The 27,916-nt window shown below is 43.7% G+C and overlaps 2 protein-coding genes across 2 annotated transcripts in view; one reads left to right on the top strand and one right to left on the bottom strand.

Annotated features, from left to right (window-relative positions):
* Nucleotides 1-21,264, top strand: part of LOC104344451 (T cell receptor alpha chain MC.7.G5-like) — a 158,231-nt gene extending 136,967 nt beyond the window's left edge. The window contains exons 4-7 of the mRNA XM_086478160.1: nt 17,718-17,981; nt 18,415-18,462; nt 19,703-19,808; nt 20,294-21,264. Coding sequence (XP_086334286.1) covers nt 17,718-17,981; nt 18,415-18,462; nt 19,703-19,808; nt 20,294-20,324 — 449 coding nt within the window. The 3' untranslated portion in view covers nt 20,325-21,264. The remainder of the gene's footprint in view (nt 1-17,717; nt 17,982-18,414; nt 18,463-19,702; nt 19,809-20,293) is intronic.
* A 4,254-nt stretch (nt 21,265-25,518) lies between these two features.
* DAD1 (defender against cell death 1) lies at nt 25,519-27,568 on the bottom strand. Its single transcript, XM_086478063.1, has 3 exons — nt 27,328-27,568; nt 26,279-26,429; nt 25,519-25,721 (listed from the first exon to the last, which is right to left on the bottom strand). The coding sequence occupies exons 1-2, from the start codon at nt 27,566-27,568 to the stop codon at nt 26,299-26,301; spliced, it is 372 nt and encodes a 123-aa protein (XP_086334189.1). The 3' UTR covers nt 25,519-25,721; nt 26,279-26,298.
* Nucleotides 27,569-27,916: the final 348 nt, after the last annotated feature.

Here is a 27,916-nt window from a genome sequence, read left to right as displayed (position 1 = left end):
TCAACAAGCTGATCTTTGGCTCAGGGACCAGACTGTCTGTCCAACCCAGTGAGTGTGCAGCTTGCTCTTTGTCTTCCATATGCTTCTCATGCAATAGGGGTGCTTTTCTATTATTCTGTTTGGTTTACCTTTGCACACCTGAAATGCCTTCTCTCCCTTCCCATCACAGGCACTGACAATGCTTTCAGTGCCTCCTTGTGTGAGGTTGTGTTTGGACAGAGTAAATCTCAACTTGATGTCTTCATGTTCTGAGGAAAACTGTCCCCTGTGCCTTGCTGGGAAGGCCCTTCTCAGCCACATTAATGGCTTCCTTGCTTTTGGGGAGATGAGAGCACTTGTGTAATGGCTTTTGTGGTTGTGAGTGCTGGTGAGAGCAGCGCCTTTGGAGCTGGGACACAGCTAAGTGTGAACCCTTGTGTGTGTTGTCAAAGTTACATGTTTAGCCCTGCAGGGCAATGCAGAAATGTCCAAGGCGATAGTGTCAGGGTGTAACTTTTGGGAAGCCTTCCTGTGAGAAGGCTGCCATGGCCACTCGTACCTGTGACAGCTGGGGTGGCTTGCTGATGGCTCTGTCTAGCACAGTGCTGGGTGGTTGTCCTTTGGTCTGCTGAAGGAAGTTGAATCAACAATGCTCTTGTTTGCACCAGAATGCCATTTGTCATCTCTCCTGTAGATGAGATTCCCAAGGGATTACTGGTGGTAGCGCTTAAACTTGTATTGCATTATTGCAGTGGTAAGAGCTGAAAGTGCATGGGCTGTAACTGTTACAGCTGAGGTGGGTGATTACTTTCCTGCCAGTCATACAGCAGAACCAGACTTTCTGCTCCTCTAAGTTTAGGCTGCACTATTGTTTCAACTGCAAGCACTTGCAGTTGAAAGAGAACTGCACTTTTACTGTAGCCCGTAGTTAGCCAATTGCACTGGAAACTGGAATTGCTTCATTTTTCTCTTTTCCCTTACTGTTTTGCTTGTGAAAATCTTGGGAACTGAACGATGAAATTCTCCAGAAGCCCCAATGTCTTGTATTAGTTGTTTCCCAATGCTTTGGCTTCCTCTGAGGTATTTTTCAGTGTCTAGGTTAATCAAAATGAAAGATCTTCCTTCACTCTGTACTTAGACTTATGTGTGTACTGCAGACAATAACATTCCAGATCAGTTTGCAGCCTACTTCTGTCTCTGCTTAAGCACCTCTGTGAGCTGCAATGATGTTATGGTGTGGCATTCTCAAAGGGGTCTGGGACAGCTAGGTGCCTACATCTGCAACATCTCAAAGATGCTTCAATATCTGCCTTCTGTTAAATAGTGAATAAGCTTCACGGATTTCAATTGAATAGTTGTGATCTGCAAATTTTTTTCCTTCTCTTGATAGCTCTGGTATTCTAGATGCCTAAATATTTTAAACATAATTTCCAATGGTTCAAAACCACTTCAATTCTTTGGAGACAGTGTGTCTTCTGTAGTATCCTTGGTGCTACTTCTGCAGGCCTTGCTGCAGCCACTGCCGCCCATCTCTCTGGATAAACACCTCACTAGTAATGACCCTTCATGTTCAACGATGACCAAAATGATGGCTGCTGTCCCAGAGCCCAGCGAGTTACTCGAAAAGGAAGAAGGGCTGCTTAGCTTTGCTGCCTCCTAGATGCCTGTGTGAATGCTGGTGTGGGGAAAGTGATGTTTGGCAGGGGAACCATTTTAACTGTGAGACCTGGTGAGCAGTATGGTATATTTAGGATAAGTGTGATTGGTAGTCAGTATCTGTAGCTCAGTAGCACTGAGCTGTACACTCAGCTCAGCATGTCTGAGAATGCCAAAGGGTTTGGAAATGTCCAAGGGCCCCAACTCCACCACAACACTCCAGAACGCCATAAGGCACCTAAACAAAGCTAGTAGCCAAGGCCTTCAGTCTGTAGGTATCCTGAGTCTCCAGATGATTTGGCTGTTTGACTGTGTGAGTACAGTTTTTCTGTGATACAGTCGTGGTACAGGTATAGGACAGAGCTGAAGGCATATGATGCAGCATGCTTAGGTCTCAGGGTGCAGTAAGGAGCATCTCAGGGGCAAAAAACATTTAATGAGAGCCCAAATGATCTGGGATTGAGGGGAGTCTTTCCTCCCTCTCTGTGGAAGAATCTCAGGAGTTGTGGAGGGGATGACTGCATCTGTGCTCAGTGAGATTTTGACAAGGTTTGTTGCACTGGGTGTACGGTGCTGGAGGAAAGGTTCTCTTTGGGACTGGAACAAGGTTGTCAGTGCTACCCCGTAAGTACACAGTGCTGTCTTTTGGGGAAGAGGATCATGAATGAGCCTGAAGGACAAAATGCGCTACCAAATTCAAGGGTAGGGATGCAGAGAGTTTCTGCTTGGTATATAAAATGCTCTTCGTCATGATGTATAAAACGTATGAGTGATTTCTATCTTTAAGCTTAACCTATACTCTACATATATCCAAACATGTTCTGGTAAACTCAACGGTCCTGTAAACATCAGATGTGGATCGACATCCTTTTCGTGATTTCTTATCAATGTACTTTTAGTTTCTGTTTTTGAGAGGTTTGCTACTGATCAACCTGGAGAAAATTCAAGGGTCTGTTTTCTTTTGAGTATGGGAAAGTAGGAAAAACCCCCAGATTTAAAAGACCAGTATGTCATTTCAGCATCCTAATCTAGCTGTAAAAGCCAGAAATCACCCTCTTCTTAAGTATTTGATTTTGCCGTATTTCGTGTACTTAAGATCTCCTAGACATTTTGTCACTGTGGCCAGTTAGTGTGTGACATACAAGGTTCTGGTGCCAAGCTGTTCTTTGGATGTGGAGCTAAACTGAAAGCTGATCCAGTAAAAAGACATAAAATGTTAATTTGACCCTATATAAGTCTGGAATGGCCAGGAAATGCTATCCTTTGGCAATGAATTAAGCAGCTTCAGTTTCACTTTATTCTGAATCGCTGTGTATTGCATTCAATTGGGAAAGGCCGAAGTGTCTGTTTAAAAAGAAGTCCAAAGAAAGTTGCCAAATTATTGCTGAATTTTGAGGGTGAACAATGTAAATTTGCATCTGATGAAGAACAGATAAAATATTCACACATGGGGTGGGGAAGGATAGCAGGTAGGTCCATATGTCAATGTTCATGAAATCAAGAGCCGATTTGATAAAATGTCTTAACTGTATTGAAAAAATGGGCATAAAAGAATTTTTTACATGATATGCACTAGGAAATTGAAAGAATCAAGGACCAGAAGTTTAGACTTGGAGATTCAAATAAAAATACTGTTAGCTAAACACATTTAAAAAGGGATGAAATCTCAAGAGAAGTGTATGTGTGTGTTGGAAAACTTTCTGGAAAATTTATGCTTTAAATATATGCAAGTGATTGGACAATCCTAGAGGAAACTGAAGGTAGTCTCCTTGCTTTAAAAGCTAAGTAATTTTTTTTTTTTCTTTTTCAATCCTGCAATGACTTTGGGTCATTATTACATAAGAGCAGTGCTGTGGTGTAATGGCTTCTAGATAGGCTTGAAACACTGCCTTGCTTCTCTTATCTTCCTTTGAAAACTCCAGCCTGCAGGGCATCTCATGGAGTAGAGCTGGATTAGGCATTTAAATTCCCATAGCCCCACCTTTCCATGAAGGTAGTGCTGTATTTTTCGTTACATTTTCAGTGATTGGATCAGATGACCTGTATTTGTGGATGTGTAAGTGATGGCGTCAAGGATGGGTTTTGTTGGCATATTTCTCACTGTGTGAACACTGCATATAAAGTTTTGTTTGGAAAAGGGACAAAGCTTCTTGTGAAACCAAGTAAGAAACATGATTATATGTATTTGTCTCCTTTATTGTGGATATAGTGTTGAACAGCAGAGGGGATTTTAGCACCGTGATTGGTAATAAATAATTGACTAGTTGAAATGCACAGTACTGATTTAAATTACTGTAATAGTTCTTGGATTGTCTGCCCATCTGGTGTATTATGGAAACTTGAAAAACTCACCTGTAGATGGAAATCTGGACCAACTGGAAGTTGGACTTCTTCAGTTACTCTGACCCTAGACCATGTTCATGTTGTTGTTGTTCCCTACCCTTCTTGACTTCCAGCACAACAAGACTTGGGGCAGGGATCAGGCCTGCAAACGTCTTTGCAGTACCTGTTGTATCAGGTATAACTGTAAAGTGAAGACGCTATTTTTTCTTCTAATGAGGCTCTTAAGCAGCTTCATTACTAAGAGTCCATTTGCATAGGTTCATGTAAAGCAGATAGTGTAGCCCATCAGAGGAGTCTCTGAGATGGTGAACTTGCATGAAATCACCACACAAGTGAACGATCACTGCTGGAAGAAGATGTCGTGCTTAAAAAGTTTGTAGCTGGAGGATTTCTGCTATTTAGTGAATATGATGCTCCAGGCTTCTGATAGTCTGTCAGTGACCAGGAGCACAGGCATGTGCTGTAGAGTTCTGTGAGGTTTTGTAAATGGATGTGTCACTGTGTGACCTCAGCATCCAGCCAGAAAGTTGTCTTTGGAAGTGGGACACAAATAACGGTGCATCCTGGTAGGTATAAAGCCAGCCTGAAGGAGTAAGGAGAGGAAAGTCACATTCCCTACTCTGATAAATCCTGCTGGGCTGTGTTGGAAGCAGTTTTGCGTGGAGTTTGTGTGTGGGTGTGCAGGGGGAAGATAGAGCAGACAGAACCGAGAGAGACATTTTGAAGGTGTGTACTGTGTGCAAGCTGGTCCAGGAGAAGAGCTTTGCTTTTAAGGCTGATCTAGGGCTGGAAGGGAAGTTGTGATCAGAAATCTGTGGTCACAAACTAGTGCAATTGGAGTGAGACAGTTCAATCTGTGGGGCTTTTTGCTCTGCTTTCTCTGCTAGCAGCAGAGACCTTGTTTCAACAAGGCTGTGCATTTACTCCTGCTTACTCCTGCCAGATCCTGCTCTCTGCCTTTCACATAAGCAGACCGGGGTGCTGAACCCACTTGCTCAGGGATAGACGCTTTGTGCCATGGACACCCGTACCTGTGACAGTTAGGGTGGCTTGCTGTTGGCTCTGTCTAGCACAGCACTGGGTGGTTGTCCTTCGCTCTGCTGAAGGAAGGTTGAATTAACAATGCTCTTGTTTGCACCAGAATGCCATTTGTCATCTCTCCTGTAGGTGAGATTCCCAAGAGCTTACTTATTAAGGCTACAGTTATTGCTGGCTTCAAACGCCTGGTGCTGACAGGAAGGAGCTGATCTCCTGGTGATCAGTTGTAGAGTAACCAGCATGAAAGTTGATCTTTTTTGCTAGGGTGTGAAGGACTGTGTGAACACAGGGACCTACAAACTGATGCTGGGGTCAGGGACATGCCTGATTGTGAAGCCCAGTGAGTACAACTGCTGCTCAGCTGGGTGTATGTCTTGTGGGGTTTTTTTTCTTTTTTTTTTTTTTTAATCCCAATCCTCCCTTTCCACCTCCCTGAGCACTTATTTATCTGATTGGGGCAGGCATCCCTGGGATGCGAATGGGCTCTCCTGAGCTGGGATCTTTTTTCCCAATCTACTCCCAGTCTTACTTTGCAAATGGATCCAGGCTTTGTGTGGAAGGAGTGTGCACCATTTGATGGTCATTGAGTGGGTCATGTGACAGCAGCCTTTGAAACCCACAGACACCCAAAACTGATGAATTTCCAAGGGTTCCCTGCACATAGGCAGGCTTTTCAGATGCGTGGTTCCCCTGGTTTCAGACAAGTGTTGCCGTGGGTGGGAGCAGCCACTGGCGGGTCTTAAAAATGAGGAAAGGCAAAGGGAAACCCTTGTCTGAAAAGTGCAAGTGAGCTGGGGAATAGATTCTTGCCCTGTTGCAGGTAATGACACTGGACTCAAGCCTCTTGTGTCAGGGAGCTTACTGTGGCCTGAATGCAGGTGCTTTCTGGTTGAGAACATGTGCAGGGCTGATGGAGACAATTTTCTAATTAGTATGTCAGAGTGTGAATGCTGCAGCTAAAGTAACTTTTGAAAGGGAACATTTTCTAAGCAAGATTTCTGTCATGGTTTTCCTTCCATAAGTTTAAGAAACACATCTTTTGAGTAAGAACTACCCTTCCTCTTTCTCCAGGTATGTGAACTTTGCAAGCTAGGTAAATGCCTAATTACAGGTTAGGTACACTCAGGTTTGAAAAATATTCACAGAAAACTCTGTAGTCCATATCTTCCCTTCATCTGGAAAAAAATTATGAATAAGAAATTTTGTCCCTAACTATAAACAAGGGTGTATTTCCCCACAGCTACTTGGATTTGGAGACAGACAATGCAACAACACTGAAGGAAATAAAAAAAAGGTAATTCTTTCCTTCTTTGAAATTTGTGAGTATGTACTCACACCTAAGAAACTTTCCCGAGCATTTGAAATGGAAACCTCAAGTAAAATTTTCACTACCTCAGGAACTAAATTGCAAGTAGACTTTCAGCCAGAATTTTAGATTCTTCAGGAGATTTTTGACTTTCAGAAAAGAAAAAATAGTTAAGAGAAGTAAAAGGCTCTTAGAAGACTGCCCAAACAACTGTTTTTTCCAACATTGGAAGACAGTGAAAGGAAGCGAAAATACTTCACCTGTAGCTTAGATGTTACCTTTGCTGTCTCAGAAATTAAATCCCATGTTCTCTTTGGGATGGAGGGCAAGCTGAACTGCTATCTAGGTTTTTCAGGAAGAATGGGAGAGTGTGTGTCACTGGCACTTTGATTTTGTTTGCTTATTAACTGATGAATTAACTATGATCTCATTCTCCATTTAATTTATAAGCTCTTAATGGACAGGGGTCTTTTATGGCTTGACTTTAAGGAAAGACTCTGGACTCACCAGTAACCCGTGAGTGAGGTTTTGATGCACTGTGCCCCAACCTCCATTTTTGTGTGAATGCATTTTTCCAAGTTATGTATGACTTGGATTACAGAGCTTCCAGCATGCCAAGACAGTTTTTGTCATGCAAAACTAGCTAACTGTGCAAATTGGGAGCATGAATTTGGACACTCCTGGCTAAATTATCTGAGTTTGGCTCCAGCTTGTTTCTCTTTGTGGTTTGGTTGTGGTGGTATTTCGGTGGGTTTTTTGTTGTGCATGCCTAGCTTTATAACCATCACCGCTGAACCTGAGCTGCTGTGGAAGATGTAGTACTGGAGATGATGGAAGGGAGATTTCTGTTGTCTGCTGAGTCACTGTGCAGAGTTTAGGGCATGATACAAACTCATATTTGGTAGTGGCACCCCTCCTCAGAGTGGAACTCAGCAAGTATTAATTAATACAACATGAAGTGCAACCTGCAAAATAGGGCGGACATTGCAAGAGAACAGAGCAGAAAGGTAACACAGACTTGTGAGATGGAACAGCAGCATTCAGAAAGCTTCTAAACACTGTCTGGAAAGTTGCATATGCACACACTGATTCACAGATGCTACTGCTGTGGTTGTGTGGAGACAGATGAAAGAATAAACAAATGACTAACTAGGTGGCGGACAATAGCTAGATTCGTGAGTGTCAGGAATGATTAAGCAGGCAGAGGAATGTGGCTGAAGGAAGTGCTTATTTCACTGTATGTGCTGAGGAGGTGGCCAATAACATTGTTTAGATTTTTCCAATATGAATCATGCATTGCCCATTGCCATGTTTTCAGGTTTTAATTCAACATATGTGCGTACCAGTGCACCACTTTGCAAAGCATAGTGTCACATTATAATGCGGTGAGTTAGGGCAAACTTAGATTTGGGGTTGGAACCGAACTCACAGTTTCTCCAGGTATGTCTGAATTCTCAGATGAGATTCCTCTTGGAAGTAATCCTTTCACATTGCAAGTTATTTTGCCTTTTTTGTCACTTCACAATATATTAGGAATAGGACTACATATTTTCAACTGGTGTAAGGGCAAGTGATTTCTATGGCTGCATATATATTTTCCCCTCCCAAATCCTGATGATGAACCAGCCGTAGCAGAAGTTTTACATATGATTCCTAAATCAAATACCCTCACGTAGAGGAGAATCAAAGGGAAATGGTAAAAGTCAGCATGGACCAGCAAAATGCAGACTAGTCTCAAAGCTGTAGCAGGTAAAAAGGACTTTTCTAGAATGTGGATGCTAATACCTTAAGATAACAAGACTCTGTATGCAGATGCAATATATAAGCACATATTTGTCTTTGCTTTGGAGATCCTCAATAAAACTGTAATGATAGGGGGTGGGTTTCTGTCACATTGTGAAGCATTATATAAATACTGGAAGCTCAGAAAGCAAGCTTATCCTTGAGAATATTAAATTTGCAATCACAGCCAACTATTGTTGAGTACTGTGACATCACCTTGGCCATCAACATCCATGTGAAGCTCGGAGCACATTAGAAGGGAAGCTCTGAAAGTGTTGGAGAACAGTGTGACAAGTCTTAAAAGCTAGGAGTGGAATAGATACTCAGACAGAGGGGAAAGAGGTCAAGATGCAAAGTTCATTATTGAATTACTTTTGTGTAAAGATGAAAAGGTGACCCTGAGCACAAAATAATTTTCTCTGAACAAAAAAAAAAAACCCTGAAAAAATTTGTGCTTTGACAGTTACTACACCAAGTGCCTGAAAAGAAATCCCCCCAAAACCCCACAGCTCTTCTTTTGTATGAAACTCTTTGGAAAAGGGAAAGAAAGTGAGACAGATCCTGAGACACCAATATTTATTGTAAATGTATACACTTTTATGAATTTCATAAGACTATTTTAGGACTATTTAATATCTAAATGTTTTGAGTTTACTCTCAGAAAGTGATGTTTCCATTTCTTAAAACGGTAGCGGTCGTTCAGATAATTTCAAAATAATTTCATTCTGAAAGTTAAGAAACACAGCAATATAAAGATGAAAACCTCTGGGGAAATTCCTCGTATTTCAAATAAACCTCCTGACCCTGTTCAAAAACATCTGAGAAAAATCTCAAGTTTATATGGAGCTACCAGCAAGCTAAAGGAGCTATAAATCAAGACTGCCCGAGTTAATTTATATGTCTCCAAAATTACCATTATGGTCATGTCTGTATGCAACTGCTCCCGATCTCGCTCTGGTCACACTGTAGAACCTAAGAGCTTCCCAAACGCATACTGAAACCTCAATGTTTAATGGCAGAATAAGCAATGGTCTCCCTGACACAGAAAAAAATTGCACACTAAAAAGTGTTCTTTCTACTTAAAACCTAAATGGCAAATTTGTTCTGGAATCACTCTTTCCTAATTCAGATGGCAAATCCAAAGGAATGGGATGATGGAGTTTGTAGTACACCATCGATCACTAGATCAGCTGTGAAGTAATAGTAAATAAACTAATTTTTGAGAGAAGAATCTGTCAGACTAAAACGAGTAATGAGATGAAGAATAGAATTTGTGATACAGGTGGCTTTCTGGAAGCAATGGGATAAATATGATAGAGGGGAATATTAAAGAACAGGTGTTTGGGAGTTGAAAGATGCAAAACACCACAAGAAAAGAAAGTTAGTCAGAAGGACAGTCCTAGATAGACAGAGCTGTCTAATCATAGAGATAAATAGGATTACTTTTGGTAGAGTACTTCATTGTTGAAGGTTCCATTCAGTACCACTCTGGATATTGTAGAGGCCTGTGCTACTGTGTGACTATGGAAGTAATTACAAACTCACATTTGGATCTGGGACCAGACTTCTGGTTTTGCCAGGTACATTTATCCTGATTTTTTGCCTAATTTGCAAGATTGTGGTGGATACACACCCAAGATCTGGGAAATGGCAGCTGTCAAAGGCATAGGTCTCACCTTAACCAGTGGAATTTATACCATGGCAGCTGTCCAAGCAGTCTTCCTTGAGGCAGCTGCAGGCAGGCATGTGCTTTCAATGCTTTTCCATCAATTGTGTTCCTGTGATAAGCTAAGACAAAGCCTGGTTTTGCTTTTCTGTCAAGTAAGTCATGTGGATTTGTTCTCTCCCAAGGGTAAATCCATGCCACTTCCACTGGCCTCAAGCAAAGTCATAGATGATGTAAGTCAGATGAAATGCATTGAAATACAAGAATGGCTATAATATTTATATTGCTGGACATGAGCCAGCAATGTGCTCTTGCAGACCAGAAAGCCAACTGATTCCTGGGCTGCAGCAAAAGAAGCATACCCAGCATGCTCAAGGGAGGCAATTCTGTCCCACTACTCTGCTCTGGTGAGACCCCACCTGGAGTACTGCATCCAGTTCTGGGGCCCTCAGTACAAAGACCTGTCGAAGCGGGAGTCCACAAAGATGGCCTGTCCAAAGGAGGGCCACAAAGATGATCAGAAGGATGGAACACTTCTCCTATGAGGAAAGGCTGGGAGAGTTGGCATTGTTCAGACTGAAGAAGGCTCTGGGGAGACCTTATTGTGGCCTTTCAGTACTTACAGGGGATTTATGAGAAAGATAGGGACAGACTTTTTAGTAGGGTCTGTAGTGATAGGACAGGGGGCAATTGTTTTAAATTAAAAGAGGGTGCATATAGACTAGATATAAGGAAGAAATTTTTTACAATGAGTGTGGTGAAACACTGGAACAGGTTGCCCAGAGAGGTGGTAGAAGCCCCATCCCTGGAGACATTCAAGGTCAGGTTGGACGGGGCTCTGAGCAACCTGAACTAGCTGAAGATGTCCCTGCTCATTACAGGGGAGTTGGATTAGATGACCTTTAAAGTTCCCTTCCAACGCAAACTGTTCTATGATGCTATGATTCTATAATTCAGAATATATTGACTTACGGTGATTACTACCATTGTAGCTGGCCTTTGCTTGTAGTAGAATCCCACCAAGGAACATATATATATACTTATAACATTTTTAATATTAGTGTTGGAATAGGAATTGGACTGCCTTTTAGCAGGTTTGTCTGACGTACAGATACTGTATATTTGCAAGTGGATTCTCTTTGCAACTGGGACTCGAATCTAGATTTGCCATACTGTTGCAGCTACAAGGCCAGACACAATGCTTCCTCCTGCTATGCATATGTAAGTAAGTAAAAGTATATGAATCCTGAAGTAATAGTTAGAAGGCTCAGATTGCCTTTGCAACTGCCTGTGAAGTTCTAAGATCTAGACAGGGCCACAATGTGCCACTGAAACCTGTAAAGAGATAACTGTAATGAAGGTCAAAGGAAATCTTGCAAAGGTTTCCTGGGTCATGTGAATTATGGGGGTGGTGAAGCATACAAGCTGACGTTAGGAAAAAGAACCTTGCTAGTGATCAAGCCAGATGGGTAGCAAATGGTGAAACATTCAGGAGAAAACTCTGACTGAAAGGCAGTGGCCCTAACTACATGGCACAGTGAACAGAAATTTTAAGTGATGTTACAGATGGAAAAGCAGATTGTCTTAGTATTGCCTGGAAAGTTGTAATACACAATTGTAACCAGTGGCTGAATGAATAGTTTTTAATTTGATCTCCCTGTTTCTGATCCTGATAATTTTGTAGTAGATAACTTTGGCACCTTGATGGTGACTTAAATCAGTGTTTTTCGTCATTGCTCCCTTGAGTTATTTCCTGCTCTGGAATATCTGTTCACCTGGTTATCAGCATGTGTTGGGAAAACCTGTTTACATTCTTGTAGAGGTTGACACCAGTGTGCCAATCGGGGACATGTGAAACTCGCATTTGGAACTGGGACCCAACTTGTTGTTATCCCAGCTAAGTTTGTACTTTCTGTTCCATGTTAACAGCAGGACTAGTAAATCATTTGCTCATTGGGTAGGTGGAGTAAGGTTTTTCATGGAAGCATGTTCCAACTTCTTTTCAGCTTTCCTTGACAAAAAGCAGGGGGAATAGAATCTTGGAATCTAAGGAGTACTTGGCTATGGTGTGGCAGTGACCCACTGCAGGAAAGAACAGCTAGGGAAGATGTTAGTGTTCACACAGATTTAACAGTTACAGCATGGTGCAGTCACACATAGAATGCTGCAAGAAGTTCACACATGGCTGAATGCTACATAGAAAGTTTAGCACTTTTATAGAGTTTCTGGCTATTAAAGTTTTCAGACTTGATTTTTGCATCTTAAAAATAATATCTGGAGGTTATTATGACCAATGGTTTAGAAATTGGATTTTCTAAATTTTAGCCTAAAAAAATATGTCATGATTTTTTCATTTTAAAAGTGAGGTCCCCTTCCATATTTGTAAAAACTGATGTTACAGTGTGAGCAGTCAGGAACTAGAAAAATCGTATTTGGAGGGGAAACCAAACTTCTTGTGATACATGGTAACTCTCTTTCCTTTCCTCAGTTATATTTTATAATGCTTTGGAAATCTGAAAAGATGGAATTAAATTTCATATATCTTTGTATGTCACCCTCTGGCAGACAGCTTTCCCACATATTTTGGATGAGGAGCAGAATGGAATATGCAGATGGTAGGAATTTTTTGCAAAGGCTTCCCGTTGAGCAAGTAACTAAAAGATACAGTACATTTGTGTTTGGAAGAGGGACTAGATTTAAAGTCAAGCCAGGTGAGTAAGATTTGGAGAAGGACAGGCTATGAAGGTATGAAGGCAGGAGCAGTGTGCGTTGGTTAGTGTTTCTGAATAGGTCTCCCTTTATGGATAATGAACACAAACTCTAGATGATAAGTGGAGGGAGGAGCAACAGCTGAAAGAAAATTAACCCAGGATTATTTCTCAACAGGGTGCTTGTGAGGATGAGCAGAGGACTGGGAATAGAGGGAAATGAGACAGCATCATCAATATCGTAGGTTAATGATGTTGGCATATCATTACCATTAAATTCTGAGTCCTGACAGACTGTAATAGTGTTTTGCCTTAGATAAAGGGGGGGGGGGGGGGGGGGAATCAGATACCTCTGGTGGGCAGCAGGATGACCATGAGCCAGCAATGTGCCCTCGTGGCCAAGGCGGCCAATGGCATCCTGAGTGTATTAGAAGGGGTGTAGTCAGTAGGTCGAGAGAGGTTCTCCTCCCTCTCTACTCTGCCCTGGTGAGACCACATCTGGAATAGTGTGTCCAGTTCTGGGCCCCTCCGTTCAAGGACAGGGAACTGCTGGAAAGAGTCCAGCACGGAGCCACAAAGGTGATGAAGGGGGTGGAACATCTCCCTTGTGATGAAAGGCTGAGGGAGCTGGGTCTCTTTAGCTTGGAGAAGAGGAGGCTGAGGGATGACCTCATCAATGTTTATAAATATGTAAAGGGCGAGTGTCAGGAGGATTGAGCCGGGCTCTTCTTGGTGATGGCCAATGACAGGACAAGGGGCAACGGGTGCAAACTGGAGCACAGGAGTTTCCACATTAACATAAGGAAAAACATTCTCCCTGTGAGGGTGATAGAGCACTGGAACAGGCTGCCCAGAGAGGTTGTGGAGTCTCCTTCTCTGGAGACATTCAAAACCCTCCTGGACTCGTTCCTGTGTGACCTGCTCTAGGTGGTCTTGCTCTGGCAAGGGGGTTGGACTGGATGATCTTTCGAGGTCCCTTCCAACCCCTGACATTCTGTGATTCTATGTGAGTTCATATTTAAGTCTTAGTTTCACACTGCATTGTGAAGAAATTTCCCAGGTGACTTAGACTATAGTATTTGCAATGTTTAAAACTGGGGTGCATGGGATACTGGAGCTAGGAGAGTAATTTTTGGAAATGGCACAAGGCTATGATCCCAAATAAGTTATCTAATTAAACGTATGCATTAAATAATCCAATCAGGAAAGGATATAATTTTGGTGTGAAATAGACATCTACATTTGAGGCAATTCCACAACTGCAAGATCAAAAGTTCTTTTGACTTTTTGTTATCAACATAAAAATGATCTTCCACCTGTTTTTAGAAAGGGATTTTAGGTTGATTCTTCTGATTTTTTTTTTAAATTTTTTTTTTTTTTACTCATTGAACAAATGAGATTTATTTGGCTGGCGTGACATGAATAGTTAATCTCTAATTCAGAAAGGGGTATTTTTTGAGTTTAAATGACTTGAATCGAGGGTTGGACTAGATGACCTTTAAAGGTCCCTTCCAACCCAAACCATTCTATGATTCTATGAATTTTTTCTAGAAATTAAATCTCTGGAATATAAAACTGAATACTTGTTCTGGTAATTAAAACCCACTTTGATTTTGAAAGAAAAAGCATGCAAAAGTATTTTGTAAAAATGACAGAAGTTCTCAGGAGGGTCATGAGCAGCCACTTCAAGTCTTTTTGTTTCCAGACAATTGTTACACAGAGGGATTAAGCCATGTCATTCACCTATCAGCATTAAAGAGTGGATTAGATAAGCAGAATTGCTCCTTCTGACCCCCCAAAATCTTTCCTTAACATTGTTGAAGGCAGCAGCAGAGGACATCATAGTAAATCTCTCCTGCAGTTTAGATGATGCACCAATAAATCTATACATGAACACAAACAGCATATTGCCTCCCAATATGAGATTTAACAAAACCTCATCTCAGATTTTCTTCAATGTGAACACATACTATAAACCCAGGATTTATCCTGTTTTGTTACTAGAGAACTATTTAGTCCATTGAACACTTGATTTCTCCTCACATACTGGGTATCTTCTTCTATTAATTCAGCTTCAGTTTTGGTTCAGCTAGAAATCTTCCCCTTTACAGCTTTGTGAGAAAGATCTTGGATGGTTTTGGTAGTTTGACTTCCCCAAGTGTAATTACAGAGGCAATGACAAACACATTTTTGGGATGGAGATCAGAATTATGCCTGAACCCTGTAAGTTAAGTGGCATATTCACATTTGCAAACACTGAATCTCTGCACAGGGTCTTGTACTTTGGATGACTTGGCTAATCTGGACAAGGACCTGACTTCTTTTATCTGAGTGTCTCCACACATGAGCACTGGAAGTCTAGAGAAGGGTTCAGGTACTAAATGTGGACATCTAGTCTTGCTCTAGACATCCTAGCATCCATGCATGGCTGGCAGTTTTCACAAAGGACCTCTTGTACACCTTTTGGAACCTCCATTGGAAAACAGTCAGCAAACACCACTAAAGTGCCTGTTAAGTCACTGGAATTGCTCCTTTGGGGTCAAGATTAGCCTGTGTGAATGTGTGAGGGGGTATGTATTTCCTCTGAGTTGGGCAATAGCTCCAGGTTGACTCTAGCTGTGGAAAATCATGTCTCAGGCTGAGGAATGGCAAGAGGAAGGATCAAAGACCTCTATCACGCCAATTCCAGTCTGACCAGAGATTCAGAGAGTTTGCTTTGAAGGGAATGGAGAATGAGATAAATCTCTGTATAATACAAGCTATGTGCTAAACTAGTTCAGGATTTCTACTACAGCTTGTTTGGAAAAACAGGCAGAGGTCTCAGTCTGATGTTGGAACAGGCTTCTATTGCTCTCTCCCTGAAATCAGCCTCTGGAGTTTGCTTTCCCTGTAGACTGGTCAGGAACAGCATTCCAACAGCTCCTGTTCTTCCATCTGGAAGATATCTTTCAGTAAGATGAAATTAGGCAAAATGGACAGCTCAGAGTGTCATGATTTACTTAAACTTTCCTGCCAATACAGGTCATAAATATCAATACAGCATCTCCAACACATCCACCAACTCATTAAGACAGAATAACAGGAAACATAGGTCACAGTGCTGTGGTTATAATAGCTGATATTTTCCAAGACTGCTATCTGCAGACTTTCATAACAGCGTGCAAATATGCAAAGGAACTTAGCGAAAAAGACTCTAGTATCAGAACAACGCCAGCAGCCACTCTGAGCAAGAATGAGAAATGAGTATTTTGCAAAACAGGTGCTGCTGAAGCAGCCTGCAAAAAATCAGACCTTATTTTTTTATCTGCTCAAGATAAAAGCATTGCACAGATTGAAAGGGAGAAAAACTCCCTAATTTGGATAGATGTGGATATGTAGCTCTTCAGAAAGCACAGTACTCAATATGAGAGAGATGCAGAACAGCTCAATCAATTAGTCTTCTCTTTTGTATCCATGTACTCCATGGCAATTATGTACCCTGGTTCATATGTACTTTATATGGGGATTGACTATCAAGCTTTTTATCTGCTCCTGTGTTCCTCTCCCTAACAAATGATCACTGAAATCTATTTCCAAACCAATAACTAGGAGTATGGGATGTGGGGAGTGGGGTTGAGGGAGTCAGAACATACATTAGACCTTACTCTGCGTAGCTGGGAAAGAGACAGTCTCAGGTTTTTCAAAGCCAGGGCAAAGCTGGGACAGATTAACTGCAATTCAGGAGAAGGGCCAGAGGATGAATTATTAGACTTTGTGGATCAGTTTTTGTTTGAAATTATACTAATAAAAAGTATGGCTATTTTTCTAAGGTGCTGACAACTGGCAATTGAACAAATGAAAAACATTTATCTCAGTGATAGAACTAGGGTCTGCACTCGCATAAGATTTTAAGACAGTTTCTAAAAGCCAAGATTTAGGCCAAACTTCCCCAACAGGAAGAAATTAAAATTTCTTCATCTGGGAGCTAAGCTGTGTTTAGTGTTTGTACAATATTTATCAGTGTGGTATGCAAACAGGGACAAAGCAAATATCAACCTAAACTCTCAACCCTACACAATAACACTTTGTCAGTTTATAAGTATGAACTAAAGCTCCGGCTCAAACCTGTGATTGTGAAGTCCAATGAAAAATGCAGATAGAGAGTTGCTGAGAGCCCCAAATCTGCATCTTGACTACAGTATGTTTTTAATGATATTTCATCTGTTCTATTTCATTACAGTACTGCAATGCACATAACATTTTACTATTAGGCATGATAAAAGATTTAGGAATGTACCTTCTCAAAGAATCAGACTTCAAGAGCTGAACAAGATTACAAAGCTAAATGTGCAAAAAAGAGTTTAACCACAGGTAGTGTTTTGATATGTGTGGAAAATCCTAGTCTAACTGACTTGCTAGCAGAATTTGAAGCAAGAAAATGAAATAAACTCCAGGTGTTTTACATCTGCAGCCTTTAGTTCCCCAAATGCCTCTTCTGCAGGGTAAAATTTAGTAAAATATCTTGTACTGTACTGTCAGGTGATGGGACATAATGAAACATCCATTTGTTTCATCTTTCTTGGCCTAAATGCAACCACGTGTTCCTACTTTGCAGTGGCTTTCCTAGCTTTCTCCTATAGGAACACAGTTAGCTAGATCGGTGGTAAATATGGACACCCTTAAGAGTTGGTAGTTTATCCACTGTTCCTCACGAAGGTGAAGTGAGATTTTGAATGTCAGTGGTGGATTTGACTACACATTTTCAGAAGAGGCAGAATGCCCCTGGGCTGCTCAGTTCTCTCCAGACACATTACATCTCATAGCAGTGAAGCAAGAAGAGAGTGCTCTCCCTGCCTGTTATAGACATCCCTGAATGTATCCAGGCCAAGATCCAAAAGGAAGCCCAGGCTGCAGAGTAGAGTTGAATGAGTTGTCACAGAAAGGAATGACTATGTTAGATATGGACATCTAGGGTGTGAATGCTCACATGAGTACCATTTGAGATGCTCTAGCAATCCTGCCTGACCACTCTCTGTGTCTCTGACACAACATAAGTCAACATAAGTCTCATGTAGCTCCTGCATCATCTTCTGCGGATGCCTTTGTTCTCTAAAAGTGTCCTAGCACAAGAGCCCTATGATCAGGAAACTTCCCACTGGAATAATGAAAAAACCTCTATACCTAAGTGTCTGTATGTTAAGACTGAAGGAACTAAGACTGTGTACTCTCATCTAATGTCTCTCCTCTTCTCCATTTTCAGATGTTACTCCTTCTCCTTCAGTCTACAAGCTGATCTCTAAAGATGATGAGGATTTGCAAATGTGCCTTATCACAGATTACTCCCCTGAAAAGCTTACTCTTGACTTCACTGCTAAGCAGACAGATGCTGTTGTGGAGGTGGTAACATCTGAGAACAAAAAGGAAGCAAGCTACCTGTCAACCTACTGGGCCAAGAAAGACGAAATGCAGTGTGGTGCAACTCACGAGGGCTTTGGAAAGCTGGAGGGCGAGAATCCTGATAGTGGTAATGGCATTGTTGGATGTGTGCACAAGGCTAGAGGTGCTCTGGTCTCTGTGCTATTAATATGAGGAGGACTTGTTCACGTCTCCTAACCCTGCAAGCAATGCTGAATTATGCTCCCACACTCTGGAGGAATGTTGCTTTGTTGCCTCCGTTTTCTTTTGCCTTCCTCCTTGGTGGAAACAAGATTAAGGGTCAGCAGACTGGTACAGTCACAGCAGAGAGATCTTAAAATCACACTGTGGGGCATATACAGTTTGGAATTCCTTTCTCTGATGAGACATCAAAGTTTAATTAGGTTGTATTTTATGCTTGCCCTGGAAACAGCAGAAATGAGTGTTTATAGGAAGTCAGCTCTTCTAAGTAGAGATATCTTGACAAACTTCTGAAGAAGTACATTTGTGTTATTAATTCAATTTATTGTTACTATCTGCAGGTGACAGCACTGTCTGTGTTACAGGGATGTCTCTGCACTTCAGGACAGGTATGTACACAGCATTTTAGGAGCAAAGCCTGTCCTGATCAAAGGAAATGTCTTCCCAAGTTTTTGCTAACGTTCCCTGTTTGCAGACTCCTGTTGGAGCAAAAAGTTCAGACTGGAAAATTCCAAAAGGGCCCCACAGGCTTTAAACATCAAGGCTGGAAGTCATTGGGTTAATGCAGTCTTCCAGACCTGAGCTGGTTATTTTATGTGACCAGTAGCCTGTGCCTACGTGCTCTTGCTAGGAGTAGCCAAACAACTACTCCCCATCACATCACTATTTAAGGTACTGATATGACTCAGCCTTACTGGATGTCTGTCTGCATTTCAGACTTCAAAAGAGTCAGTTTTATTTTTTTGGGTGCACAAACACCTAATGAACCATAAGATAAGCAGGTGGTTTCTGCAGTGTGTGCTCAGAAACACGGCTGCGCTAAAGATGTGGTGCATCTGAGCAAGCTTTGCTTCAGCTCATGGCTGTGGGAGTGTACTAGCCAGTGCTGGAGCCCAAGCAATTGCTGTTCCTGCTAGTTCAAAGGAGCTGAGCCTGCCTCAGCACTTGCTGTTTGCAGAAGAGCTGTACTTTTGCAAACATGCAGCCTTGCTGAAAATAAACCAGTTACCCAAATGTTTCCAAAACAGCACTTCAGAAGAATACTCATCAGCAAACTTGGCTGATTTGATCAGTCATTTCAGAGAGAGGTTTTCAAAGATACCATTAAATGACTTTTTGATGGTAGCTCACTGCTTCCCCAGTACAGATCAATGTATTTTTAAATGAAAATGGCTTTGTAACTTAAGATTAGAAATCTTAAGTTTAGAAATCTTAAGTTAAGAAAACTTAACATTAGAATAGAAAATCCAAATAGAATTTGTGCTCTCTGAATAAAATTTAACTTGTTTTCCCCCTGCTCATCTTAAAAAATTTTATGGAGAGGAATGAGGGATGTCTCCAGCATCCTGGGTTCATAATACACTGTATTTAAAAACAGCTAGATGGTTGGCAGTCTTGCATATCGGATAATTAAGTGGTTATTGAATGAAAACCCAGGCCTTGAAACACCCACTAGAAGAAATGAAAGTCTCTCAGTGAGACAGTCCTGCTCACTGTCTCATTAGCTATTCTACTAGCTGACTTAATCACACAAAGTGGAACAGCTTCTTTAAGAAGTGCTTTTAAGTCTGTCTGGAAATGAGGATGTCTCAGTGCTCTTCTGAATTTCCCTCTCTGTTACTTTTACAGATGAAAACTTGAACATGCTGTCTTTATCACAGCTGGGCCTGAAAATAATTTTAATGAAAGGAATAATTTTTAACATGCTGATGACGATGCTTATGTGGCAAAAGAAGTGAGTATGCATGGGGGGCAGTAAGGCCTCTGACAGAAAACATCCTGATTGGTTCATTAGCTATCAATGTTCCTTCTCTTTATAATAACTGTTTATGCAGTCTATCCATACACCTTTTGTCTAGAAACAGTAAAACCCCTCCACTCCTTTGGCTATATCATTGTTTTTGCCCATCCCTCAAGTCTATTTACTTTTCCTTATCCACATGCAAATTTAACTTTTTTCTTCTCTCTGGACATCTCTCCCTTCTATTTCTACACCCATCCCTTCCCTTGTCTACATTCATCCATCACATTCATCTCCTGACTGGTCTCCGGCTGGGAAAGTTTGATGCTAATTGACTTTAAGACCTCAGACCTAATATATTAGTTTTGGTCCAGTTTCTCTTTCTCCTCTTTCTAGTGCCTAGACACTTCAGGTCTACAATCATGCAGCTATGACTGTATCCCAAATAATGATTTAACATACCTTTATTTTTGTTACAGGAATGAAAGTAACCATAGAGTGCAGTCCTGAAGTACTGAAAAAAACTGCTGAGGAATCTTCACTAGAGCATGTGTGCAAGAGGGAACACAGGCATTCCTGTCAAAGGGATATCACTTGCTGATTCTGTGTATCATTCCAGCCGTTATAGTCTCAATTGCTTTATTTGCATTGTTATAAAGCTACTAAAAAAAAATCTTTAAATTTTCAGCATTCTGCTCCCCCATAAGCCTGACTCGTTTAGCATGACAATGCCTCTTTTTGCATGAAGCAGTTTGCTATGACTAGAAATTGCCAAACATCATTATTACATGCGTTAAAACGACACGCAATTTCTGCCTGGGGCAGTGTTGTTTGTTGAAAACTGCAAGCTAAATATCACTTGAATGTGAATTTTTTATATTTTGGTAGCTTTCAGGTATGCATGTTTTAGAGTGCACCTCCACAGACACCATTTCAGTTGCAAATGAAACACTGAAAAGCAAAGGGAGACTTACTCAGGGTGCTGTTCACCATGTCCTGCTGTCTTTTGTTAGACCAAAGCAAGGTATTTTTTTTTTTTTTTTTTCCCCTAAAAGATACGCTGCTAGGTTTCCCAGAAGTCCTGAATTCAGTGAAATTCTCACTTTATTATCATAGAACAAAAGAATCAGTTTTAGTATTTCTTGAAGTCTATCTGGCCATAACATTTTCTGAATCTAAACCAGCTTAAGATTTGGCTTCACATTTAGTAAAAATACAAAGTACTTTTGTTCTTTTTGTTTAGTTCTAACAACGTTAGGTTTCCCATTTTTTTTTAATAATCATCCCATAAAACTATACCGAAATATTTACCTGTCCACGTGAGCACTCTTTGGAAACAGTGCATGCATGTGATGTTTGCACGCTGCTAACTCTTGAACTGTACTGGCAACCGCACTGATGTCTTGGCATTTCTTTAGGCCTTTGGCTGGTATTAAACAAGGCTTATAAGAAATAAGAAACTTGTTTGTCTTCTGTATCTGTAGTTTGAGGAACTTGTTTTACCCTTCAGATGAGCTTTAAGAATGAGCCTGGCCTTTGGGGTGAAGGAGCCTCCAGACTCTTCTCTTCAGCCTGACGTGGCCACCAGACACTGTTTACAATAACTGGATGGATACACCGCGGGGTGGGGGGAATAGCTACAAACTCCCTTTCCAGGACATCCTTGCTGTGTCTGGGTGAGAACAGCATGGCCAGCTGGGGGGGAGAGGAGCTGAGGAGAGCACCTCCTCCAAGAGCAGACCCTGTGCTGTGCAAAGTCAAAGGAAAAATATGGCTTGCCCACAGCGAGAGGACTAGCAAGTTGCCCAGGTTCTTGAAGGCAGATGTCTACTGCTATGGGGAACACAGGAGCCTGAAGTGTCTGCCTCTAAATGTCCCCCACTCCCAAGCACCATTGGAGAAGAAGGTACCTGCTTTGCATTAATGACACCAACCCACCAGCCTGTGCCTCCAGGTTCAGTCTGTCACTGTCAAGACTGGAAAAGAAATTTTCTCTTTTTGTGCCATTGATTCCTCCATCTTCCTCTGACGCATCAGCGATTCCTCTGGAGGGAGAAATGAAAAGGGTGCTCTGAAAGAAACACACCCTTCCTGCAAAGCTTGAACCTGGCTTGTACCTCACACCACTGCCCAAACTGAGTGGCAGGGAAAGCATGGCCAGACTGGTGGCAATGATTCCCCCTCACGGGACATTTCTCACCCTGCTGGATTCACAGCCATTGCAATGAACTCTGATTTTGGAAAGGCTCATGCTTGAAATGCCTTTAGCTAAAAACCTGGTGCTTCATGTGGGAGAGGGTCCCCATGTGAAGACCATGCCTGCATCCCTGCCACAGGATCTGATTCCACAGTGCTGAGCAGGAATACAACAAATCTTGCTGATCTCCAACCATGGTGCTCCCACCTGACCATTTAGCAGGTGGCCTGTGACAGGGTGACAGAGTTACTGACCCCTCCTGCCAAGGAACAACTTAAAACTTTCAGGGTCTGTTACCCTGATTATTTTATAGTATAGATGTTCAGGGACTCATTCTCTTGTCTCTCCCTTGACACAACAGTCCATCTCATTTCTCTCCAGCTGTAGAAAAAGCCCACAGCTCTTTAAATGCTAGATTCCAGGCAGCTCTAGAAGCTTACATTTCACTCATGATGACGTCTGCCAGTCACAGGGAAACAGCTTGATGAAGCTGCTTAAACCGTACTTGAATTACAAAGCAAGTCATTGCATTTCACAGATTTCCAACCTCATTCCAGAAACCTTCAGGGATGTGGAAGAACAGTTTCCACACTCATTCACCTTTAGCACAACTTTTAAAAAATCAATATTTATCTTTTAAATTTTTTGTGTTGCACTTCAAACCCACTCCTAGCTGTATGGTCAAGGAGGAAGGACAGTGTGCTGCCTCTGTTTCCACATCTCAGTCTTTTCCAGGCTAAACGACTCCAGTGATAAGATCTGCCAAGTGAGGGGGTGAGAGTACAGATAAGGTTAAATATTTTTACTAAAGTGACTCTTAGCATGTGATTTGCAAAACAATAAATTTGTATGTGTAGTTCAAAGACACTTTCAGGTATTAGGCTTTCAATTACCAACCCCACCCCCCCCCCCCCCCCCCCCCCCCCCGGATGCCTTGTGCTTTCTTGTTTATTTCGAGAAAGAAAAACCGCAGAACAAAGCAAAGGCAGAAAATAACACAGTAGGACAGGATGTGGAAGGGGTCTCACGGCCCAGGTGGGGCAGGAAGAGGATGCACCACCAGTTCCATGACGCCACAACCAGATCTGGGTCACCTTTTGATACTCCTCTGTGCTCTACCGCAGAAACCGCTTCCTCTGGAAAGTGGAGTGCAAAACAGGGGGTGGGGGGAGCAGGGCTGGTGTGGCACGTGGCAGGGAGGAGGAAAAGCGTATGGAGAAGAACAGCAGACGTTAGACCACAAGCCAAAGTCAAATAAGGTTAAGGCACCCTCCCTTCCTGCCCCCTCACCGCAGCCTGCTCTTGAGGCTGGGGGGAGTTGTTTTGGTCACAGCAGGAAATATTGAGCTATGTATAGAGTAAGAAGGGGAAAGGAGGGGAGAAAATACATTATAAAGTGTGGTGCGTGGCAGGGATAAATCTTAGGAGTGTGTAAGATTCCTGAATTTGCTGATAGGCCTCTGCATCCTGCTATACAGGCAGTGAATCCATGCAGAAAAATCCTTTCACTTCTCCTGACCCAAAAGAGAAAGGAGGAAGACGGGGCAGGACAGAGAGTCCTCTCACATCGGCAGGGAAGGAAATGTTGCTGTGGTTCATCTCTAGCACCCTCTCCTCTATGCCAGCCCCTGCCCCCTAGTAACTGCCTATGGGTAGGAGATGAAGTTGCTCTTTTCTAGCAGTTTTGTTGGAGAAAACACCCTGCCCAATATTTGTTGTCTCTCATTAAACATGACCCTATACATGAAACAGCCCCTCTTCTTGCCCTCTTCTACAGTGTGAACAGGGACCCGAGCATGGTCTTTATAAGGAGCAGAGCCTGAAGGTATCTACAGAAGCTTATTCAGAGATGGGAGTAGCTCTAGCGGGACCCGAATTCTAGTGCCGAGTTTACGGCAACTAGAGGCATTGCAAGCTGGTAAAAATCAGGAAAAAAAAAAAAACACAGAAAATCCAGGGTCCTTCCTTTCCCACAGGCTCTCGTGCAGTTCTTAGAAGTGGCCACAGGAGGGTCCCAACCTGGAGCTCTCTCTAAGCCAAACCGTGGGAAGATGGTCACACAGACCCGCAGGGAGGCACTCGCAGCTTGCAAACAGCAGCAGCTGCAGTGGCAAAGGGGAGACCCTGAGCTGTTCCTCCTCCCGTGATCATGCTGGCTCTACCTGCCACGGGCCTGGCTCAGAGAGGGCCCTTCTTACGGGAAAGAAGAGCTCCGTGGCTCATCCAAAGTCCCTGCCTGCTGTCAAGTCACTCACCTGCTCCCCATCAGTACAAAGCTGGTACCATTCTAAACAAATCCAGCTGAATGCCTGGGGCTGGAGGGCAGTGGTGATCAGAGCCGGCATGAATTCTAAGTTCCTACTACAGACCCAGACATCATCCTTTGAGGCAGTAAAGACCCTGCTCCTTCATACCTCACTCTTCAGAGGCTATGTTAGGCAACAGACTTAGGAGCCCCAGGTTTCACAGTCTTATGGATTTAATGGCTGCAGCACAGCTGGAAATGCTAAAAGGTGGAACAAGAACCATAATGCAATCCTGAGGTTGAAGCTACCAGAACCCATGTTTAATCTCCCAAGCACCAGCAGACAAGCACTTGTCACGTAGCCTCAATGCACATTTTACCCATCCAGTGTTCCACCTGCGGAACAAATCAGACAAGCGTGAAGCAGGATGGATGGAGCCTCATGCCTGAAGGTAACTTCTGCAGCCAAAGGCGTGGAGGAGCTAGCTGGGGTTAATACCTTGTCTTGGGCCCATAACTGGATCAACACAGGGCTCTAATCTTCCATCAGTACAAAGAAGCATTTGGCCTCAAAGCAGGACCTAGCTTGTGCTTGAGGAGGCAATGGCCAAGGGCCAAAGCCAGAGTTTAAGCAGTTCACAATGCTTTAGAGGCAGAAGGATTTTCAATGAGGTTAAGTCTGAGGTGTGACCTCCTCCACGGACTCAGAACAGCTGAAGTGCAGCTCTGACCAAGGCACTGACACAGCTTGGCAGCCCCTTCCAACATCCGTGGGTTCAGCAGCACAGCAGACTGAAAAAAAGCTAACACTGTCATAGGGTAGCTCTATCACCACCAGGCCTCAGTGAGCCTGTAAGTCCAACTGGGACATCCAGCTGTGCCCCACATGCCTTTGAGGGATATGGGAGGATCTGTGGTAAGATGGGTACACCTGGGGACGTGCTGGACACCCTCCGCTTCCTTCCATTCATGACTGCTAACCACAGCCTAACCCAAACTTTCCACAGCTTTGAAGCCTGGAGGTACACTGGCAATATACTTTCCATAAGATAAAGGGGCAGGAAAAAGGGAGATGAAAAGGGTGGAAGACAATTGAGTTTCCATGACAACTTGTTTCCTGCTTCCTCCTTCTGAAACTGGGGCACAGAAGAAAAGCCTGCTAGGCAGAAAGGGAGAGAGCGGGCTGAAAACAGGGAGTTGCATCTGAGAAGGAACTCGGGCCTCAGAAAAACCTCTGTGTTTGTCACCAATAGGGAAATGACTGCAGTATTATAAAGGGTTTTATTGACAGAAAGGATTACAGTAACTGTAATGAGCAGCAGACCCCTCCATAGGACAGTCTGTGGGGAAAAAATCTTGAGCCCTGTGTCCCCTTCCTCCACCACGGAAGTAGATAAGAGTCTGCTGGGGAACAGCACTTTCCAATGCCAGGCTTTGGCATCAGAGCTCAAGAGCAATTCAAGACCTGGAAAGAGAGAAAGGCAACATGAGCAATGTTTCTGCAACGGGAAAGGAAATACCCCACAAGCTCCAAAGATCCTGTGGCCCCTTGCAACAATGACAACAGGGCATGTCCTCCACTTGCCAGCACCAAACTCTCCCTGTCCCAAACTCCCTCCTCTCATCTGCTGAGAAACTCCAGACTCGGACACCAGTCATACCATAGCCTCCAAATAGGACAACCGTCACACACAGAGCCCAAGAGTTCCAGCTCCCAAAGCCCCTCTTGCAAAGAAGAACTGGGTATTTCTCTCATAAGACAGAAATGCAGGTCAGTGTCTGTAACACTCCTAATCTGCCTTTTAAATGATAAAAGCCAAAAAAGACATGCAAGAAATCAGAAAGCTGTAAATCCTAACCCTGTATCAACCTAGAGGACTACAGCTTCCTGTACGTGGCCAAGATGAAGCTGGGAGCTAGGACTCCTGGATTCACTATCTTTCTAATTCTCTCCCAACTCTACAAAAATACCCAAGTCACATAAGCTATGGTTGCCCCTTTTGTGACCCCACGGATCAGTACCTCACAGTCTCTTCTAGAGCTCAGCCAACAAAATTGATGACGACAAGATGGAGGATGGTGTTGGCAAAGAGGAAATCAGCAAATGCCCGCTCCGGTGAAATGCCTTGGAACTCGCCTTTGTTCTGGGGGTTGATCTGGATCCGGAGACAAACTGCATGGCAGAGAAAGAATGAGAAATCAGCCACCACAAAATGAAGTCATGGTGGGAAGCAGTCTTCCTGGGGCAGTCCACCCCAGTCTGGGTCACTGTCCCACCAGGGTACCAGAAGAAAAGATAACTGTCTTTATTATAAGATGAGCACGACACTGGCAAGGGATTTGCACAGGACTGTTATGCATCAGTTCTCCCATAGCATTACGCTGTCAGGGGTGGCCAAGCAAGCCCGGAGGGGACAGGCTTGTAACAGGATGGGACTCCCATAGAAATGGGGATATTTCTATGCTCTCCATTGGGTTTGCTGGAAAGGGCTGCGCAGGAACAAGGTAGTTTTTTGGGCTGTTATGGAGAGCAAGACTCTGAAGCAGTCATTAGTCACAGAGTTTGTGTTTCCCCATGGGACACGTGCGAAAGGATACCAATATAAGGTAGTAAAAGGGAGTCCTCCTTGACTGTCAAGGAGAAGCAGGGACACCCTGGGGCTGGGCTCTGTGGTGCATATGGCCCGGACACAGCAAAGTCACAGCTGCTGTGCAGCGTCCTGCTGTGGGCAGGCTGAAGCAGGAGCCTGGGGGGTCCTGCGAACGGAAGAGGGTGTTATGGGGTAAGGGAGGGGGTACTGAAGGTTGCTATGGCGACTGCCTGGCTGCCGGCGTAGGTTTGAGGGTTGCTGTGGTGACTCCCTCGGGCTGTTGTGGAACGCCTGTGGCCGCGAAGGGAATCCTGCGGTTACTACCAGAGATCTCGGCATTCCTTAGGCAACTCTCTGATGCCCGGGGGGCCTCTGGGCGCTTCTGGGGGAGGCTCAGACTTTGCTACGGGAAGTGCGCGGTCGTGAAAGAGGTTCCAGGAAAACCGCGCGGGGCCGGGGCGGGCGTGGCGGGGCACTGACCACCGAGGATGAAGCTGCCGACGGCGGAGATGAAGCCGCTGAGGAAGGAGTTGAACGGGAAGGTGCCGACGCCGAGACAGTAGCCGAACTGGAGCGCGCCAGTGAGCAGCACGTAGAGCAGGTAGGCGTCGAGCACCTTGAGGCGGCTAGGCGTGCCGCTGCCGTACTCCGTCAGGAAGCGCCGCACCACCGAACCCACCGAGCCCGCGGCCCCCGCGCTGGAACCCGCCGCGCCCGACATGGTCTCGCTGAGGTGGCCGGAAGCAGCCTGAGCAAGCGCTTCCGGGGCACTGCGGGGCAGCGCAGGCGCACGCCCAACGCGCCGCCAGGTCAGTGAATATTGCGCAGGCGCGGGTCTCTTGCCCGAGAAAAGGCGGAACTGGAAGGCGCAGCCGGCCGCTCTACGCATGCGCCTGTATGCGTGCGCGGCCGGGGCGAGGCTGACGGTGGTCCCAGCTGGCGCATGCGCTTAAGGCTTTATTGAGTCCGCGCCTCCGAAGCTTTGCAAGAGCCAATGAGAGCCAAGCGGCGGCTGTTGCTGGGCAGATTAGGGAGCGGCCGCTGTTTCCTGCGGTGTCCCGGAGCGCAG

Source organism: Leptosomus discolor, chromosome 25, assembly GCF_034619465.1.
Source record: "Leptosomus discolor isolate bLepDis1 chromosome 25, bLepDis1.hap2, whole genome shotgun sequence".
Lineage (NCBI taxonomy): Eukaryota > Metazoa > Chordata > Aves > Leptosomiformes > Leptosomidae > Leptosomus > Leptosomus discolor.
The sequence above is the reverse complement of the archived record's forward strand: the minus strand, read 5'-3'. Positions and strand labels throughout refer to the sequence as shown.